Source organism: Manis pentadactyla, chromosome 12, assembly GCF_030020395.1.
Source record: "Manis pentadactyla isolate mManPen7 chromosome 12, mManPen7.hap1, whole genome shotgun sequence".
In the NCBI taxonomy this organism is placed as follows: domain Eukaryota; kingdom Metazoa; phylum Chordata; class Mammalia; order Pholidota; family Manidae; genus Manis; species Manis pentadactyla.
Window position 1 is genome coordinate 80,610,000 of NC_080030.1, and position 18,524 is coordinate 80,628,523.

General features: G+C 34.9%; 1 protein-coding gene across 9 annotated transcripts in view; it reads left to right on the top strand.

The window, feature by feature from the left end:
• DOP1A (DOP1 leucine zipper like protein A) overlaps nucleotides 1-18,524 on the top strand; it is a 134,860-nt gene that overhangs the window by 62,464 nt on the left and 53,872 nt on the right. For 4 of the 9 annotated variants that reach the window (XM_036896955.2, XM_036896946.2, XM_036896951.2 and 1 more), the window contains exons 7-16: nucleotides 240-339; nucleotides 1,125-1,234; nucleotides 2,044-2,152; nucleotides 3,332-3,452; nucleotides 5,626-5,745; nucleotides 7,462-7,576; nucleotides 7,966-7,995; nucleotides 8,304-8,537; nucleotides 12,852-13,473; nucleotides 14,134-14,408. In XM_036896955.2, the coding sequence (XP_036752850.2) occupies nucleotides 240-339; nucleotides 1,125-1,234; nucleotides 2,044-2,152; nucleotides 3,332-3,452; nucleotides 5,626-5,745; nucleotides 7,462-7,576; nucleotides 7,966-7,995; nucleotides 8,304-8,537; nucleotides 12,852-13,473; nucleotides 14,134-14,408 (1,836 nt within the window). The remainder of the gene's footprint in view (nucleotides 1-239; nucleotides 340-1,124; nucleotides 1,235-2,043; nucleotides 2,153-3,331; nucleotides 3,453-5,625; nucleotides 5,746-7,461; nucleotides 7,577-7,965; nucleotides 7,996-8,303; nucleotides 8,538-12,851; nucleotides 13,474-14,133; nucleotides 14,409-18,524) is intronic. The other 5 variants (XM_036896948.2, XM_036896952.2, XM_036896949.2 and 2 more) reach the window with 3 other exon arrangements.

Sequence of the window (18,524 nt, forward strand, 5' to 3'; positions counted from 1 at the left end):
TGCACTTAGTTTCACCTATGCAGCTAAATAACTTTGTTACCTAACTCTTCTTTACTGTTTCCTAATCTCCAAAGTGGCAGTAATAATTCCTGTGTTTGAAAGATCAAGTAAGGTGTTATATGAAACTACCTTAGAAACCCTGATTCTGAACATATTGTCAGGCATTTTTTTGTTTAAAGAAGAAAAAAAGTAATGTTTTTGTATGTGATTAAGTACAACCACGTTCCTAACTTTTTCAGGCCACTCGACCAGATATGATCAGGATCTTGTCAGCAGCCCTTCATGTAGTGCTAAGGAGGGATATGTCCCTGAACCGAAGACTTTATGCATGGCTTCTCGGTAGGTGTTTGATATGTGTGGTCTTCGCTGGGATAAGATGGAGGGAAATTTGCCATACATAGGTATATACTGTCAAGTGTGCATATGCCCTAAATGAAGAAACTAAACATTTGCTTTAAAGGACAGTAAAAATATGCTGTATTAATTGTGTTTTGTATGAAGAAACTTAAAAAGCTTTGTAGTCAAAGCTAGTTTATATCTGACCTATCTTAATCCATAGGTCCTATTTCCTTTGACATATTTTTTCCCTTTATAAACTGAAGCTGTTACACTATATGTAGACAAAGAAAGATAAATTAATAATCAAAATAGTGAAATAATTTCCAGAACTTTGAAGTCATCAAAGGAATCAGGACTAGTACTGCTACATGTTATCCACACATGGTAGCCTACCATCTCCCACTCAGGCAGTAAAGCATTGTATATACTTACTTGCTCTTCCATATTTTTTGTCAGTATTTGGCCTGTCTTCACAACTCCTTACTGCCTAGAGTGAAAAGGTGTAATATAACTTATCTTGGATTTTCTGAATCTTCAGTTATTTCACTGTTCATAAGATCGGGAAAAACAACAAACAAGATGATTCTGGAAGAATACTATGATACTCACATATTTAATTGGTTTCCCTTTATTAAACTATCTAAAATGATCTCTCTTGCTGACATTGATTGGGCTACTAATTGGTAAGTGTTTAGTGCTGTTTTGAGATATTTGCTGTTTGGTGTTTAGTGAACAAAGTTTGGAGAATTCCATTTTAATTTATTTTGCAATTTGTTTCCGTGGAGGTTTTGATAACAACGGTGCTATCATAGGACCCAGAAGCACAAGACACAGTAATCCTGAAGAACATGCCACTTACTATTTCTCTACCTTTTCAAAAGAATTGTTGGTCCAGGTAATGAATGTTTTCCTTTTATTTTTTAGTTACTCTGACTAAACTTATTCAAGTATTAGACAACAGTTGACAGGGTAGAGACAACACTCACAAACTAAGAATGACTGTGACAAGAAATGACTGTCAATAAAATTAATAAGTAATCGTAAGCTAGACTCACTTCTGTGTAAGTCCAGAGACTTTTTTTCTTTAACTCTCTTTTCATGACTTTATTAGTTTCAGCTATGAAAGTTGGAGCTCTTCTAAAAATAGACCAAGACCTGTGTTATTTCCTCTGAAGCCCCAGGGAAATTTGGGTTGCCACAAAACTCTAAATGGGATAAAACTACTGTTGTAAGGAAAAGTTAAAGTGACCCACAGGTTATTTCTTACAGTTATATTTAAGATATGTCAAAATAAACTTTGAAAATACATGGTATCTGAAGCATCTTACAGTGAGTGGGGTTAAAAGAATATAGTAGTGTTGAGTTACTAATGGGAAATAATTACATGATAGTAGATACTGCTAGGATAATGTATCATAGTTTGGGTCATGTTGATGATCTTAAGTAGAAACATTTTTATCTTTTGGGGAGTCAACCCATTAATTTATTTTTTTTAATTTTCTTTATTTTTTCCACATTTTTTCTAGAGAATATAACCACTTTTTCCTTCTTTCAAGACAAAGGAATATAACTTTTCTCCTTTAGCAGAGGGAAAAAAAGCCAGTGAAAGAGCTTCAGAAAAGGAATAGGAGATATAAATCTCTATTTCATATGGCTATATTTAAAAATATATGACTAATATAATATACTTTTTATTTTTTAAAGGCAATGGTGGGGATCTTACAAGTGAATGGATTTGGAGAGGAAAACACTTTAATGCAGGATCTAAAACCTTTTCGTATTTTAATCAGTTTACTCGACAAACCTGAGTTAGGTAATATATACTGTCTTTCCTAGGAAATAAGATCATATATAGTTGTTTTGTATTGTTTCATAATAAAAATGAAGCAAAGTCATTACTTAGAAAAATTGCTGTATTTTGAGGTGGTCTTTAAATACAGGTTCTCAACAATTTCTTACCTGAAATTCACTCTAGGACATTTAAGATACAGATGTATATATTTCCAACTGGTATGTTATCATGTATCTACCCTGTATTATGTGTGTAGTGGAGGAATCAGTTTAAAGGTGCTATCTAAGCTTTTCCTAATCCTAAATTACTGATTGATACATGTGTGGTCAGTAGTAACTATAGTTCATTAAATAGAACTTGAGCCATATTTGGATTATTTCCCACAAATTCATTCCACACAGCCCCTTTGTTTTGTGTTTTTTCCCTTTCTTCATTGTATATTATTAATTAATTAATTAATTAATTTTTACTATATATTTGATCTCTTGGAAGGTTAGTTATGGTATTAACTTATTTCTAACTTAAGAAATTAAGGAAAAACAAATATTAGCTACAATAAAATGAAATAATAAAGTCTGTCATTTTATTATATGCAGATGTTTTAACAAGCCCTCTCATAATAATATAATTTATATTATTTAATATAAAAATAACTTGAGTTGTATCAATGGATTTGAGAGTTAATTTATAGCTATTATGTGGCAGTAGATAAAGCTCAGGAATTATTTTAAAGGAGATTGGCATCCCTTATAGCAAAGGTTAGCTTTGTGTGTTTTTGTATTTTAATTAATTAACAATAGTAGCAATATAAGTAGCATTTATTAAATACTCATTATATTTTGGGAACAATGCTATCCACATTATAAATATTTTTCCTAATCCTTACAACAGTCCTGTAAGTTTGGTGTTATTATCCTCATTCTAGATGAGGAAATTAAAACTCCAATATATTAAATGACTTGTCCAGGGTAACAGAGCTATGAATTGGTACAACTAATTTTGCTGATTCTGTAATTTCTGTTATATCAACCTGTTTTATTATTAGCTTCTCAAAATGTAAAATTTAGTTTACCTTCTGGGAAAATTAACTTTTTTTTCAAATACTTGTTTTAAAACATCCTTAAATTGAGCCAATTTGTAGATAGTCATGATTTGTCAATGCTAATTAATTATTGTCTTTAATACATATATTAATTTTAGGACCTGTAATTCTGGAAGATGTCCTGATTGAAGTGTTTAGAACATTATATTCTCAGTGCAAAGCAGAATTGGATTTTCAGCTGGAACCACCTTTCAGCAAGGATCATGCTCAGTTAAGCAGGTGGATTACCAAAAGTTAAGCATGATATAAAGATGTCTTCATTTATTAATATTCATAAAGTAGACACTGCTCTCTGAAGTTTGTGTTCTGAATGAGTAATTTTGATTTAAATATTACTGTAATTTTGTAAATTAGCTCTCATAATTAACTGCTCTGATCTTTCAAACAGGCATTTACTTACAGCATGACTGCTGTATAGTAGAACCACCACATTCCAGGGTTGGTTCTCAATCTCCCCAATTTAGAAAACTAAATTCTAGCAGTTAATGTGAAGATGTAGAGTCCAGGGAATTTATTCACTCTTAACAAACTCACAAGAGATTAACTGCCACATGTCAGTGAATAATGGGAGTTGTACTTTGCTTGGTAACAGGCCTGTTTTTTGCATGAGGTAGTGCCTCTTGGTGACTTGACAAACTCAGGAAACCAAATCATAGATCGAAAAAGACTTGATACACAGAGTTAAATGAATCAAAGGGCACCGGGTGTTCTTTAAAGAGTTTTGGTTCTGTTTTTAAAGTCATGGTTATTTCTTCTTTCAGGTATGTATATATATATATATAGATATATATATATATTTTTTTTTTTTAATGCCTGGGATAAGTCATATAACATTAGTGTATCCTATTCTCTAAGTCAGTGGAAGATAAATGTTGATTTTTACTTCTTCACTTCTTCTCTACCTTAAGCAGCTTGCTTTCCAGTCCCACCTGTCATCCTAATATCACAAAGGTTCCATGATTACAATTTCTTTTACATAGTTTGCATTTCATTAGTGTCTCCTTGATGAGACTTCAGAGATAATTTGGGCTTTCCTAAAACACACTTCTTTTTATATATTAAAACATTTTAAGACAGTTTTTTATTTCTGATTAATATGATCCCTCTAATTTTTGTTTGAGAAGTTAGTGTTGATTAACCTGGTACTCTGTTTCATTCTGTACTCCTAAAATTTCTATTACCCCACAGAGTGTTTAACTAATCTTTTTTTCTGTTACATGCTAGCTGTTTTGACAGTATCTCACTATGTATAAAAACAATTGCATTAATTGTTCAGAAGGGTGGTTCAGAAGGGTGGCAGGAGATGGTGGGTAGGTGGTGACAAATCAAAAGCTCTAGAAACTGAGAGGTCTCTGAAATAAAAAGGTTTATTGCGTCTTTATACATGCCAGCCAGTAAAAGGACTGAGTCCTGGGACAGGACACTTCTGCTTCACCAGCGACAAGGCCAGTTAACAGAAACAACTGTCTGCCAGATTCAAGAAACAGGATATTTATAAGGGGTCTTAAAGACAATAAAGTTGTTCAAATTCACACTGACTATAGATAAGGAAGGTAAGCTAATGCGAAGCAGGGAAAGTCCAGGAACAGTCCGTAGAGAAGGCTCATGGACTGGCTGTTGATGGTCAGGGTCTCTTTACATGTGAGAGAGATGTGGTGGTTCTGGGGACCTTCCGGATAGTCGTTGAAATGACTTTGTTCAGGAACGTGGAGTTTCTACTTAGCTTTGGCCTGTGGCTATTGACTGATTATCTTTCCATGTCACTTTGTCTCATTCTCCAGCCCTTATGTCACTTAATTTTGGGACATTTCAGAATTTTTCCTTATCAGTGTGTAATTAATAGGCTGAATGGTTCCTACTTTAAATAAGTTGTTTTTCTCTGATGGCTGTTTACAGTATTAATTTTTTTGGTTATTGTTTCTCAAGCTAAGAATAATTTGACTGAAACTCACCAAAAAAAAGCCTTAACCTTCTTAAGCAAATCCTGAACAGTGCAGGAAAAGAGGCAAAATTCGTTCAGCATCAAGGCTGTCAGAATCAAATCATTACTCAGTTTATGTGTGCCAAGGGAAACAACAGCATTTAATGCCAAATTAGCAGTCAGACATTCAAAATAGTTCAAAAGAACTTAATTGTTATTTTGCTATAAGCACAGCTGTTTTTTTATGCAAGGCTAATTTTTGGTTTTGATCATACATTTGAGTTATAAAAACTCTACTTTGTACAAATAACCATGTAAAGTAATACTGTAGCTGTAAATAAAAATTATGTTGCAGTTTTCTCACCAGCTAGTTTTCTAGCAGCTATCTAGGAATATGTACTGCCCCAACAATATTCCACTCAAATTTAAATGTGAAAAAAATGAATGTTTTTGTTTTTTCCTTTTTTTTAGTAAATTAAGGGAAAATAAGAAAACAGCAGAGCTGATTAAAACTGCCAACCTTCTCTTTAATTCCTTTGAGCCTTATTATATGTGGGATTATGTTGCACGTTGGTTTGAAGAATGTTGTAGGTATGTTAAACTTTCATTTTTATTTTACAGTTTCTTTTCATTTTATTAGCACCCAAAGCCAACCTGGAGTTTTTTTTTAAGTTTTTGAGTATAATGAAAAGATGTTCTTTTATATATTCTCCTACTACTACTGACAACTGTTATTTAATAGCTCTAATCTGACTCTACCCTTCAATCTCAATTACATAGTCATTGATCACATAATCTGATAATTGATAAGTTTAGTTACTCAGTCACGAGAGAGATGAAAGATTCCCCTCTCCAATCAATAGTAATCCAGTTCTTTGTTATAGTGAAAGTAGCAAATTTGTTGCTGCTGCCTAACCCACTTTCCCAAAATGATTCCACTTTGAGTAACCAGAACTTTCTCAGGCATGCTGTGTTTCTTAGAACCATAGAATCAAACCATATTGTCACTGGTGAGTGATGCAAGCCCTCCATCACTTAGGACACAGCACTTTTGAACCTGAGTGGAATCTGTCTGGATTCTAGACCATATCCTCTCAAAACCAGGTTAACCTCTCAAGCCTTGGGAATATAGTCAAAAAATAAACATGTGCAATCTCAGAATTAGAAGTTTTTTAAAAACATAAAACATTAATCCCTTTAATGATTCAGAAAGCTACTTGTTTACTCATTCAGTAGATACTGAGCATCCAGTGGAGAAGCACCATGCTTGGCATATAAATAGTCCCTGTCTTCAAAGATCTTGTAGTAGGAAAAAGTAAGCCATGCAGATGCATATTCCTAGTGTTAAATTTAAAGTCACAAATACATTAATTAAAATGTAGGAATGCAGAGGAATTAGGAGTATCTTTTCACCACCTATGCCTGGCCTGGATTTCCGCTTTCATTTCTGTGTCCACAAACACACACACACACACCCTTCTTTAGCTAACCAGGATTATTCCCTGAACACACATTAAGTGAGCCTTCACTCACATTGCCAAGCCTTCACTGGTGCTTTTTCTTCTAAAATATTCTTCCCTCTAGCCCATCTGCCAAGGTCCTATAAAGAGCTCATCTGCCTTTCAGTAGCCTTCCATGGCTCTCTCAAATCTCCTGTCAGAATCAGCTTCTCCCATACTGACATTGTTACATTTATTTGTCCATATATTTATATTTCTTGCTGGTTAGGGACTATATCATATTCTTAGATTGTGTCCAGCGTGTAGGGCAATATATGGTCATATAGTATTAATACAGTTTATTGTAAATGTTGGAGGAATGACCTCTACTGCTAGGATCAGAAAAGGCTTCCTGGAGGAGAGAACATTTGATCTCAAACTTTGAAGGATAGATGCATTCTGGATATGAGAGAATGAGACTGGGGACAATAGCCATCCAAGAGGACAAATTGGTATAAATAAAGGCCCAAAGGTTTAGAGATCAGGCAGCATCAAGATAATTTCAGCTAGGAGATGATATCTGTAGTGGGAACAATGGAAAAAAGTTCCAAAAAAGTGAGATCCATCCAGAACACTTGGACATGCAGGATGGGAGTTACAGGGAGAGGTTAAGGAGAACAAGAGAAAACCTGCCTTGGGAGTTTTCCCTCTACAGTAGTGTCTTGGGGGAAGGGGAAGGTATTTCATCACAACAACATTACTGTATGTGTCTCAGTGTTGACTTGCTTCTCATTAAAATGACAATGATGTTATATGTATTACTGTCCCTTGAGAGTACACTTTGATAAAGTGAATTTTGTCCTTTTAGGAGGACACTGCACACCCGACTTCAGATTAGGCCTGGAGATAGTAGTGAGTCATCTGAGTTACAGCTGACCAATTTCTGCTTACTGGTGGATTTTTTGTTGGACATAGTTTCTTTGGTAAGACCACTTTGGTAAAAAAAATACTGAGAGAATGTAATAACATAGTTCAAATACTTTCATGTTGTAGACAAACCTCATCTTCAAATAAATTTCATCTTTAAAGTTAAATTGATTTTTTTCCCATTTGACATAGCCTTTTTTCATAAAATTTTTCAAGTATTTTGTCTTCTGATATATATTTTATATAATATATATATATATAAGTCTTACATAATACATGGAATGTACTTCATAAATGCATGTTATTGAAATCTTAAATGTTTAGTGTATAGCGGTCTAATGGTGCATTTATATTTATTATTGCTTCTTTCTATTAAATGAACACTGTTGCAAATCTTTTCCCCTTATCTTTTCTCTCTTCAATTCTTTGCTTTCTCATTTTGAAGCCTACTAGAAGTATGAGGGTGCTGTGTCAGGTATGACATTCAGCCTGTTTGTCTTTAACTGATTGTATTCACTTCTGATTTATTCAGTAATGTAGCTGATGATACCCGGGTTATTTTATAAGATATGCTTTGAAGTACTTAAATTGAGAATTTGGGAATAGAAATTTTATAAATCATTAATAAAGGGTGACCATACAATATTTATTAAGAGCATGATACATATAAGATATTACAGATGAGTAAAGTTATTCCCATTTTATATAGATTAAAAATAAATGAAATAACATAACTTTTGGGTTATGCATCGTATACTTTCTTCATTTCACTTTTATTTTCAGGAGACTTATATTGAAATCCAGACAGAACATTTGCCCCATTTGCTCCTCAGGATGATTTCTGCCCTGACAAGCCATCTCCAGACATTGCATTTGTCTCAACTCACAGATTCACTCAGGCTCTGCTCAAAGATCCTCAGTAAGGTTCAACCTCCACTCTTACCTGCCAGCACTGGAGGTGTGTTGCAGTTTCCAAGTGGGCAGAACAACTCAGTCAAAGAATGGGAAGACAAAAAGGTAATGTTTGCTATTGTTTTTTATATTAGACCAGTTATATTTCTTCAAAGTAGAACAGCTTCTGAATAAAATCACTTAATACATAATAATTTACATATTAGTGAGTCTTTGCTAGATCTAAATGTTGGGGCAGTAGACCATCCTGTAGGCTTCTGGTACTAGAGTAATTTAACTGTCTGTATCAGCACTTTCCAACAGAAATATAATACCTGATTTTTAATGTCCTGGTACTCACATTAGACTATAGAAAGAAATAGGTGAAAATAATTTTAATTTTATTTTATTTAGCCCAGTATAGTTAATATATTATCATTTAGCATATAAGTTGAACAGTATATAATTGATATAATATGAAAAAATTAGATATTTTACATTCTTTTTTTGTACTGTCTTCAAAATTCCAGTGTGTATTTTATACTTACACAGCACATCTTCATTCAAATGCTAAATTTTTATCAGAAATACTTGATCTTCATTTACATTTTATAAAACTTATATTTGAAAAATTAGATTCACATACCCAAGCTGTTCTAAATATTCTTAGAAGTTTTCTCATAACTAAGTATCACTTTTAAAATTTTAATTTAAATTAATTGAAAAAAGAATTTAGCTCCTCTCTCAGATCAGCCACATCTCAAGAGCTCAGTACCAAATGTGGCTAGTAGCTACCATATCAGACAGCAGGTTTATAGTCTAAATTTTACTTGTCCTTTTCATATACATACTAAATTTTTGACATGTTTTTCTTGAAATCCAGAATCCTTTTACTCTCCTCGGTCTTCCCAGATTCTTAATGCTTACTTTATGGTGTTTAATAGAATTAAATAATTTTAATGTTTGGCACTAGTAACGTACTTAAACATCTATGAAACACCAGTGGAAAAAAACAGGTGTTTAAAAGCTTTCAGGTTTATATTATTAAAATATTTTATAGGAAATACTAAGACATACAGTGGAATTAAACAATTCCATTGAATTTAGGAATAGTGGCATTATGTTAAAACAGGGATTTTAAAACTTCTATAATTTTATGTAAGGTTCATTACCTAAATCCTGGGTTTGTATGGTTGCCCTTAATATTTTTTCAGTTGCTTTTTATTTTTTTCAGCCAGGCAAAATATAAGGCTGATTTCATACAACCTTTCACATCAAATATTAATCCTAAACTTTTTTCTTGGACTTTCTAAATATATTGTTCTTCATGTACAAAATGAAAATTACTGATCATCTGTTGATTTAAATATATCCCAGGATTATTTTACATAAACTAAAACTAGTCACTTATTTTCCATCCTTCCTATTTATTATTTATATGTGGATATATATTGATTCTATTCTTGGAAAATTCATTTTGTTCTATTTTTCCTTAATTTATACTTCTAGGATCTTTTTTAAAAATAAAACTAAAATAGGTATTAACTGCTTTGCTTTTTATAAGAATGAGGTTAATGAGAGAATAGGGAAAGGACCTTAGTATTCTCTCAGTAACTAGTCAAATCTGTCAATATTTATTAGGTACATCTTGAAGGCATTTTTTTTATGTTTACAGATAAGGTAAATGAGAACACTCATTTATATTGAATGAAGGACAGCTAAATAATATACTTGTTTTAAATATAGTGGTTCATTAACCTTAAGAGTATGCTTTTTCCCTTCTCTTTCTGTTTGGTTTTCTTGTATATCCCCAGGGCGCATATATATATATATATAGTCTTTCCTATTTTTTAACTGAAGGACAATGGTAGCAGCTTCACTAAGATGTCTAAAACTGATGTATTTGAAGGCTGAGGGTATTGTCTCTATTCCTTTTTTTGAAAGTGTAAGCAAAGGACTGATTCTTTAAAAATATATATCTAATTTTGTCTGTGCATTTAGTTTATTTTTATAAAATCAGTATATTGCATTGCTATACCCAAATGTCCAAACATGTCATTCCTTTCTATTTTCAGAAAGACATTTTATTATAAAATAATTTGAAACATAATTATGTAATACAGACCATAAAATGAAGTATTATAAATGCATCCAAATTATATTAACTAAATTTATAGCTTGAATTCTATTAGTGTATCATCTCCTGATTTATGATCCTTGTATAAAAATGATTAATACAGAAATAACCTTATATTAATAAACTGATGACAACATTACCATTTAAATAAGACTTATTTTTTTAAATAATACAACATTTGAAATGGTTGTTAACCTTTCAAAGGAGAAAAGTTGGCAGTGAATTTAAATTCTGATAGCTACCTCTAAACTTGGCATTGCAATAGGAGAAGCTCCCATCTGTGACAGGATGCGGCAACATGCTAAAGTGAAAAGAGCGTGAGGTCTGGGGTCACCTGATCTGAGCTCTTCTGCTGACCAGTAAGCCTATTCGCTGTATGACCTTAGGCAAGTTTTGTTTTTAGCTTCCCTGAGCCTCAGTTTTCTTACCTTTGAAATAGAGAAACAACCTTTTTTCATTCAGCACCATATCCAGTGGTGAACTAGGCATAGTCTTTGCCATTTTCGACCCTTTCTTTCTGTTTGGGAGATACGCTTTAAATAAATGCATATTGAATTACAGTTGTGATAAATGTATGAAGGAAAATACAGAGTGGTAAGAGTGGGGGCCAAGGAAGGCTTGTTTGAGGAACAATTGAGTGAAGCCCTCGAGGAATTGGGGTGGGGTGAGGTAGACGAGAACACTGACAGAGGAAGGAGCATTTGCAAAGGCTTATAGGCAGAAAGGAGCACAGTGCAGACAGTGAGGGGATGATGTGGCTGCGCAGTAGGTAGATCTTACAGAGCCTTTTCACTATACTAAGGCTTTTATTCTTTATCTTAGGAGCAATGGGAAGACACTGAAGGTTAAAAAAGACAAGTGATATACTCAGATTTTTGTATTAGAAAAATTACTCTGGCTGCAGTATGGAGTATGGATCTGAGAAACAAAAATGGATGTGGGGAGACCTGCAGTAGTGCAGGTGAGAGGTGGCGGTGACATGTCCTACAAGATGGGAGAGTGAAGACAGAGAGAAATGGATGGATTAGCCATATTATTTAAGAGGAAAGATGAGTAAGATATAGTAATGGATTGGTGAGGGTAATGGTAAGGTTGATTAACATTTGTTGAATGTTTACTAAGTGACAGGTACTATGCCAGTTGCTTTATATACACTATATGCGATATCTTAAACCTCATAGCAACTGTAAAATGTAGGAATTATCATCATCTCAATTATACAGATTAGGAAATCGAGGTTGGGAGAGGTTAAGTAACTTGCCAAGCTAGTAAGTGGCAGAGCCTTAGTTGACTCATGGCCAGCACCCTTAACCACTAATCTGAAGTGGATGGAGGGGAAAGGTGGAGAAGGTTCCAAGAATCACCCCCAAGTTTCTGTCTTCCTGGTTTGATGAATGGTGGTGTCATTTACTGAAGCAAAGAACGTGGGGTGAGGCCCGGATTTCTGGCAGCAGAGCATTAGTGAGTATCTTCAGTGATTCTCAGTAAGATCATTTTTAGTCATCTTATTCAAATTCAAATTATGCTCTGGGACAATCACCCAAGGAATTCTTCATTTGGACAACTTCTGTTTACTTGAACAAACACAAAATATGCTTGATGATAGTACTCATCCTATCTACAGGGAGAGAATGTTTAACCCTTTCCAGCTCCACTCCAATAGCTGGTTCTTTTTTTGTATATATTCTAATTAATTGTCTCTTATCCTCTCTAGATTACAAACTTTATTTTATTTCCAATACCTAATGCAGTGTTTGTCATATAATGTGGGTTCAGTAACTGTTTGTTACACACTTAAATAATATTTTACACATTTCAAACAGAAATTTCACATTCATGTGAGTCCTGAAGAGATGACCAGTTAGATTTTATTCTAGTTTTTAAAATGACATTTCTTTTAACCTTACATTTCTCATTCTTTGCATTGTTTGAACACTAGGAAAATGATTTCATGGAGTAGATTGAACAAATTGTTAGTTATATGAAAACAAGGATATAGATCCTAGAGATTTGTACATGCACATATTTTGCCCTCAAGAACCTAACTTTAACTATGCATGTAGTGAATAATACTTAGTGAGAAACTTTATATCAATATGCTCTTTAGAACCATGTCAATATTTCCTACTGTGATAAATATACAGATCAGTTGTAGAAACTTAAAATTCAACTGAATGTATAGATTAAATTGTGAATAGTCTAATTGAAAACTGACTTCTCTCAAAACATGGCCATTTCTAATTTTTAATTCCTAATGGACACATTTAGCTACTCGGCCTTTTACTTTTTAAAATCTCTACCAGGTACCATCAGTTGCTCTTGAAAATCCTACTGAAGTGTTTGAAGATGGAGAAAATCCACCAAGTAGTCGATCATCAGAGAGTGGGTTCACTGAGTTCATACAGTACCAAGCAGACCGAAGTGATGACACTGACAGAGAACTGAGTGAAGGGCAGGGGGCAGCTGCCATCCTAATCGGCAGCACGTCCTCTGAGACGGAAACAGCCTCCACTGTGGGATCTGAAGAAACCATTGTCCAGCTCCACTCCATAGTCACTCAGGGGACAGCTCCCTGCCCTGGGAAGACAGCCCAAAAAACTGCAATGCAGTGCTGCTTGGAGTATGTCCAGCAGTTTCTCACCAGACTTATCAACCTCTACATCATTCAGAGGAATGCTTTTTCTCAGACTCTGGCTACAGAGCATAAAGGAGAACTCGGTGGAGAGCAAGGAGAGGCTTCAAAATGGGACAGGGATTCACACAGAGATGTAAAAGGTAGAAATATGAACAAACAGAAAGCTTCAGAAGAATACCTTCCTGCCTTCCTGGCTGCCTGTCAGCTGTTCCTGGAATGCTCGAGCTTCCCGGTTTACATTGCCGAGGGGAGCCGGGCCTCAGAGCTGTGTCCTGAGAGCCCAGAGAGCGGTAAGTCATCTCTGTTTTACTTACTTTGAATACTTACCATGGCACACTTCTCGTTGTTCTTAAAGGAGCACTCAGATACTAAAACTGGGAGTTTTTTTTTAGCCAGTTGTTTTTTTTTTAAGTCTTACTTTAATTTGTAGATTCTTTTTTAACTAAAACTGTCATTATGGTGAGATTGAAATGTTGGAAAATTTTGTGATTTTGCTGTCTTTCAGTTTGCTTGCAAGTGAGTAGAAACTACGAAGGAAACTAACTCCTTTCTCTGGAAGAAGTAATGTAAAATTTAGATCTGCTGGTTTCCTTTATTATGACTAGCATCTGTTTATTGTTATTTAAATTTTTATATATATACACACATAGTATAGTAAGTAGTACATAATGTTTATTGATAAATATGCTGTTTTTCAGGACAGGAACATAGATTATATTCATGTTCTTATGTCTTAGCTTAAGAAAAACACATATTAAGAACTTTATGAAATTCTTGTTGCTATTTTATTTTCTTAAAGCTCTAGCATAACAAAACCATGGTTTTGTTAACAGATCAAGGCCTAAAGATATTAAGCTGAAATGCTTTGATTTTTTAAATAAGCATGGAAGTCAGAGTATGTCTGCAGGGTCAGTGTGATGGACTCTGGCAGCTCCCGTCTTCTGTTTCAGACTGGGAGCACGTGCAGCCTCCATTGTGGCTCCAGACTCTGATGGCTGCTTGCAACCAAGGAAGCGATTTCAGTGTGCAGAGCATTGCCATTTCTCTCGTCATGGACCTAGTAGGGTTGACTCAGTCTGTGGCCATGGTCACTGGGGAACACGTCAGCAGTGTGGAGCCTGCACAACCCTTAAGTCCAAACCAGGGAAGAGTCGCTGTGGTTATACGGCCTCCCCTCACTCCAGGCAACCTGAGATACATAGCTGAAAAGACTGAATTTTTCAAGGTAAATTCTAGGAAGTGCATGCAGAACTAAGATTATATGTAACCTGCTTTGCTAGAAGAGATTTTAAGGATGGTAATCAGACTTAATTGAACATCTTTTCATATACTGTATAGAAAAAGATAACACACTTGATCTGTACTGCTGTACCAATGTTGTCCCCAGTTCTGGGAGGAGAAAAAAGATAAGGATGAAGAGAGTATCTGGGTAAAGAAAAGGAAGTATTAGAGAAGAAAATATTCCAGATAAAAAGAGGAAAGCTTATTTATATAGTAAAACTAATTTCTAGATGAACTCATGATACTTGCTTTTCATAGAGTATAACCTCAGATCTCCAAAACTCCCAGGAAAATGGATGTGGTGTATGATGTCACTCAAAAAAAAATGTGCTGTCTTTGATTCCTATCACAACAGTACAGATATCCTCTATGTAGAAAGAACATCAAGTGTATTTGGATTGTACTGCATCTTTTTTTTTACTTTTTTTTTTTGTATCATTAATTTACAATTACATGAAGGACATTACGTTTACTAGGCTCCCCCCTTCACAAAGTCCCCCCCACATACCCCTTCACAGTCACTGTCCATCAGCGTAGTAAGATGCTGTAAAATCACTACTTGTCTTCTCTGTGTTGCACAGCCCTCCCCATGCCCCCCCGACACTGTACATGCTAATCATAATGCACCCTTACTTTTTCCCCGCCCTTATCCCTCCCTTCCCACCCATCCTCCCCAGTCCCTTTCCTTTGGTAACTATTAGTCCATTCTTGGGTTCTGTGAGTCTGCTGCTGTTTTGTTCCTTCAGTTTTCCTTTGTTCTTATACTCCACATATGAGTGAAATCATTTGGTACTTGTCTTTCTCCACCTGGCTTGTTTCACTAAGCATAATACCCTCTAGCTCCATCCATGTTCTTGCAAATGGTAGGATCTGTTTTTCTCTTATGGCTGAGTAATATTCCATTGTGTATATGTACCACATCTTCTTTATCCATTCATCTACTGATGGACATTTAGGTTGCTTCCATATCTTGGCTATTGTAAATAGTGCTGTGATAAACATAGGGGTGCATCTGTCTTTTTCAAACTGGAGTGCTGCATTCTTACGGTAAATTCCTAGAAGTGGAATTCCTGGGTCTAATGATATTTCTATTTTGAGCATTTTGAGGAACCTTCATACTGCTTTCCACAATGGTTGAACTAATTTACATTCCCACCAGCAGTGTAGGAGGATTCCCCTTTCTCCACAACCTCACCAACATTTGTTGTTGTTTGTCTTTTGAATGGTAGCCATCTTTACTGGTGTGAGGTGATATCTCATTGTGGTTTTAATTTGCATTTCTCTGATGACAAGTGATGTGGAGCATCGTTTCATGTGTCTGTTGGCCATCTGAATTTCTTCTTTAGAGAACTGTCTATTCAGCTCCTCTGCCCATTTTTTAATTAGATTATTTACTTTTTGTTTGTTGAGGTGCGTGAGCTCTTTATATATTTTGGATGTCAACCCTTTATCGAATATGTCATTTATGAATATATTCTCCCATACTGTAGGATACGTTTTTGTTCTATGGATGGTGTCCTTTGCTGTACAGAAGCTTTTCAGCTTGATAAAGTCCCACTTGTTCATTTTTGCTTTTGTTTCCCTTGCCCGGGGAGATATGTTCTTTGCCTATGTTTTTTTTCTAAGAGTTTTATGGTGTCGTGACTTACGTTCAAGTCTTTGATCCATTTCAAATTTACTTTTGTGTATGGGGTTAGACAGTGATCCAGTTTCATTCTCTTACATGATGCTGTCCAGTTTTGCCAGCACCATCTGTTGAAGAGACTGTCATTTCACCATTGTATGTCCATGGCTCCTTTATCATATATTAATTGACCATATATGTTTGGGTTAATGTTTGGAGTCTCTATTCTGTTCCATTGGTCTGTGGCTCTGTTCTTGTGCCAGTACCAAATTGTCTTGATTACTGTGTCTTTGTAGTAGAGCTTGAAGTTAGGGAGTGAGATCCCCCCCACTTTATTCTTCCTTCTCAGGATTGCTTTAGCTATTCGGGGTCTTTGGTGTTTCCATATGAATTTTTTAACTATTTGTTCCAGTTCATTGAAGAATGCTGTGAGTAATTTGATAGGGATTGCATTGAATCTGTATATTGTTTTGGGCAGGATGGCCATTTTGACAATATTATTCTTCCTAGCCAAGAGCATGGGATGAGTTTCCATTTGTTAGTGATCTCTTTAATTTCTCTTAAGAGTGTCTTATAGTTTTCAGGGTATAGGTCTTTCACTTCCTTGGTTAGGTTTATTCCTAGGTATTTTATTCTTTTTGATGCAATTGTGAATGGAATTGTTTTCCTGATTTCTCTTTCTATTAGTTCATTGTTGGTTTATAGGAAAGCCACAGATTTCTGTGTGTTAATTTTGTATCCTGCAACTTTGCTGAATTCCGATGTTAGTTCTAGTAGTTTTGGAGTGGAGTCTTTAGGGTTTTTTATGTACAATATCATGTCATCTGCAAATAGTGACAGTTTCACTTCTTCTTTACCAATCTGGATTCCTTGTATTTCTTTGTTTTGTCTAATTGCCATGGCTGGGACCTCCAGTACTATGTTGAATAACAGTGGGGAGAGTGGGCATCCCTGTCTTGTTCCCAATCTCAGAGGAAAAGCTTTCAGCTTCTTGCTGTTCAGTATGATGTTGGCTGTGGGTTTATCATATTTGGCCTTTATTATGTTGAGGTACTTGTCCTCAATACCCATTTATTTGAGAGTTTTTATCATGAATGGATGTTGAATTTTGTCAAATGCTCTTTTAGCATCTATGGAGATAATCATGTGGTTTTTGTCCTTCTTTTTGTTGATGTGGTGGATGACGTTGATGGATTTTTGAATCTTGTACCATCCTTGCATCCCTGGGAGGATTCCCACTTGGTCATGGTGTATGATCCTTTTGATGTATTTTTGAATTCGGTTTGCTAATATTTTGTTGAGTATTTTTGCATCTACGTTGTATTAGGGTGATATTGGCTTCATAAAATGAATTTGGGAGTATTCCCTCCTCTTCTGTTTTTTGGAAAACTTTAAGGAGAATGGGTATTATGTCTTCTCTGTATGTCTGATAAAATTCCGAGGTAAATCCATCTGGCCTGGGGGTTTCGTTCTTTGGTAGTTTTTTGATTACCACTTCAATTTTGTTGTTGGTTATTGGTCTGTTTAGATTTTCTGTTTCTTTGTGGGTCAGTCTTGGAAGGTTGTATTTTTCTAGGAAGTTGCCCATTTCTCCTAGGTTTTCCACCTTGTTAGCATATAGGTTTTCATAGTATTCTCTAATAATTCTTTGTATTTCTGTGGGGTCCGTTGTGATTTTGCCTTTCTCATTTCTGATTCTTTTGATGTGTATTGTTTCTCTTTTTCTCTTAATAAGTCTGACTAGAGGCTTATCTATTTTGTTTATTCTCTCGAAGAACCAGCTCTTGGTTTCATTGATTTTTTCTATTGTTTTATTCTTCTCAATTTTATTTATTTCTTCTCTGACCTTATTATGTCCCTCCTTCTGCTGACCTTAGGTCTCATATGTCCTTCTTTTTCCAATTTCGATAATTGTGACATTAGACTATTCATTTGGCATTGTTCTTCCTTCTTTAAATATGCCTGGATTGCTATATACTTTCCTCTTAAGACTGCTTTCGCTGCGTCCCACAGAAGTTGGGGCTTTGTGTTGTTGTTGTCATTTGTTTCCATATATTGCTGGATCTCCATTTTAATTTAGTCATTGATCCATTGATTATTTAGGAGCATGTTGTTAAGCCTCCATGTGTTTGTGAGCCTTTTTGCTTTCTTTGTACAATTTATTTCTAGTTTTATACCTTTGTGGTCTGAAAAGTTGGTTGGTAGGATTTCAATCTGTTGGAATTTACCGAGGCTTTTTTTGTGGCCTAGTATGTGGTCTATTCTGGAGAATGTTCCATGTGCACTTGAGAAGACTGTGTATCCTGTTGCTTTTGGATGTTGAGTTCTATTGATGTCTGTTAGGTCTATCTGTTCTAGTGTGTTGTTCAGTGCTTCTGTGTCCTTACTTATTTTCTGTCTGGTGCATCTGTCATTTGGAGTGAGTGGTGTGTTGGA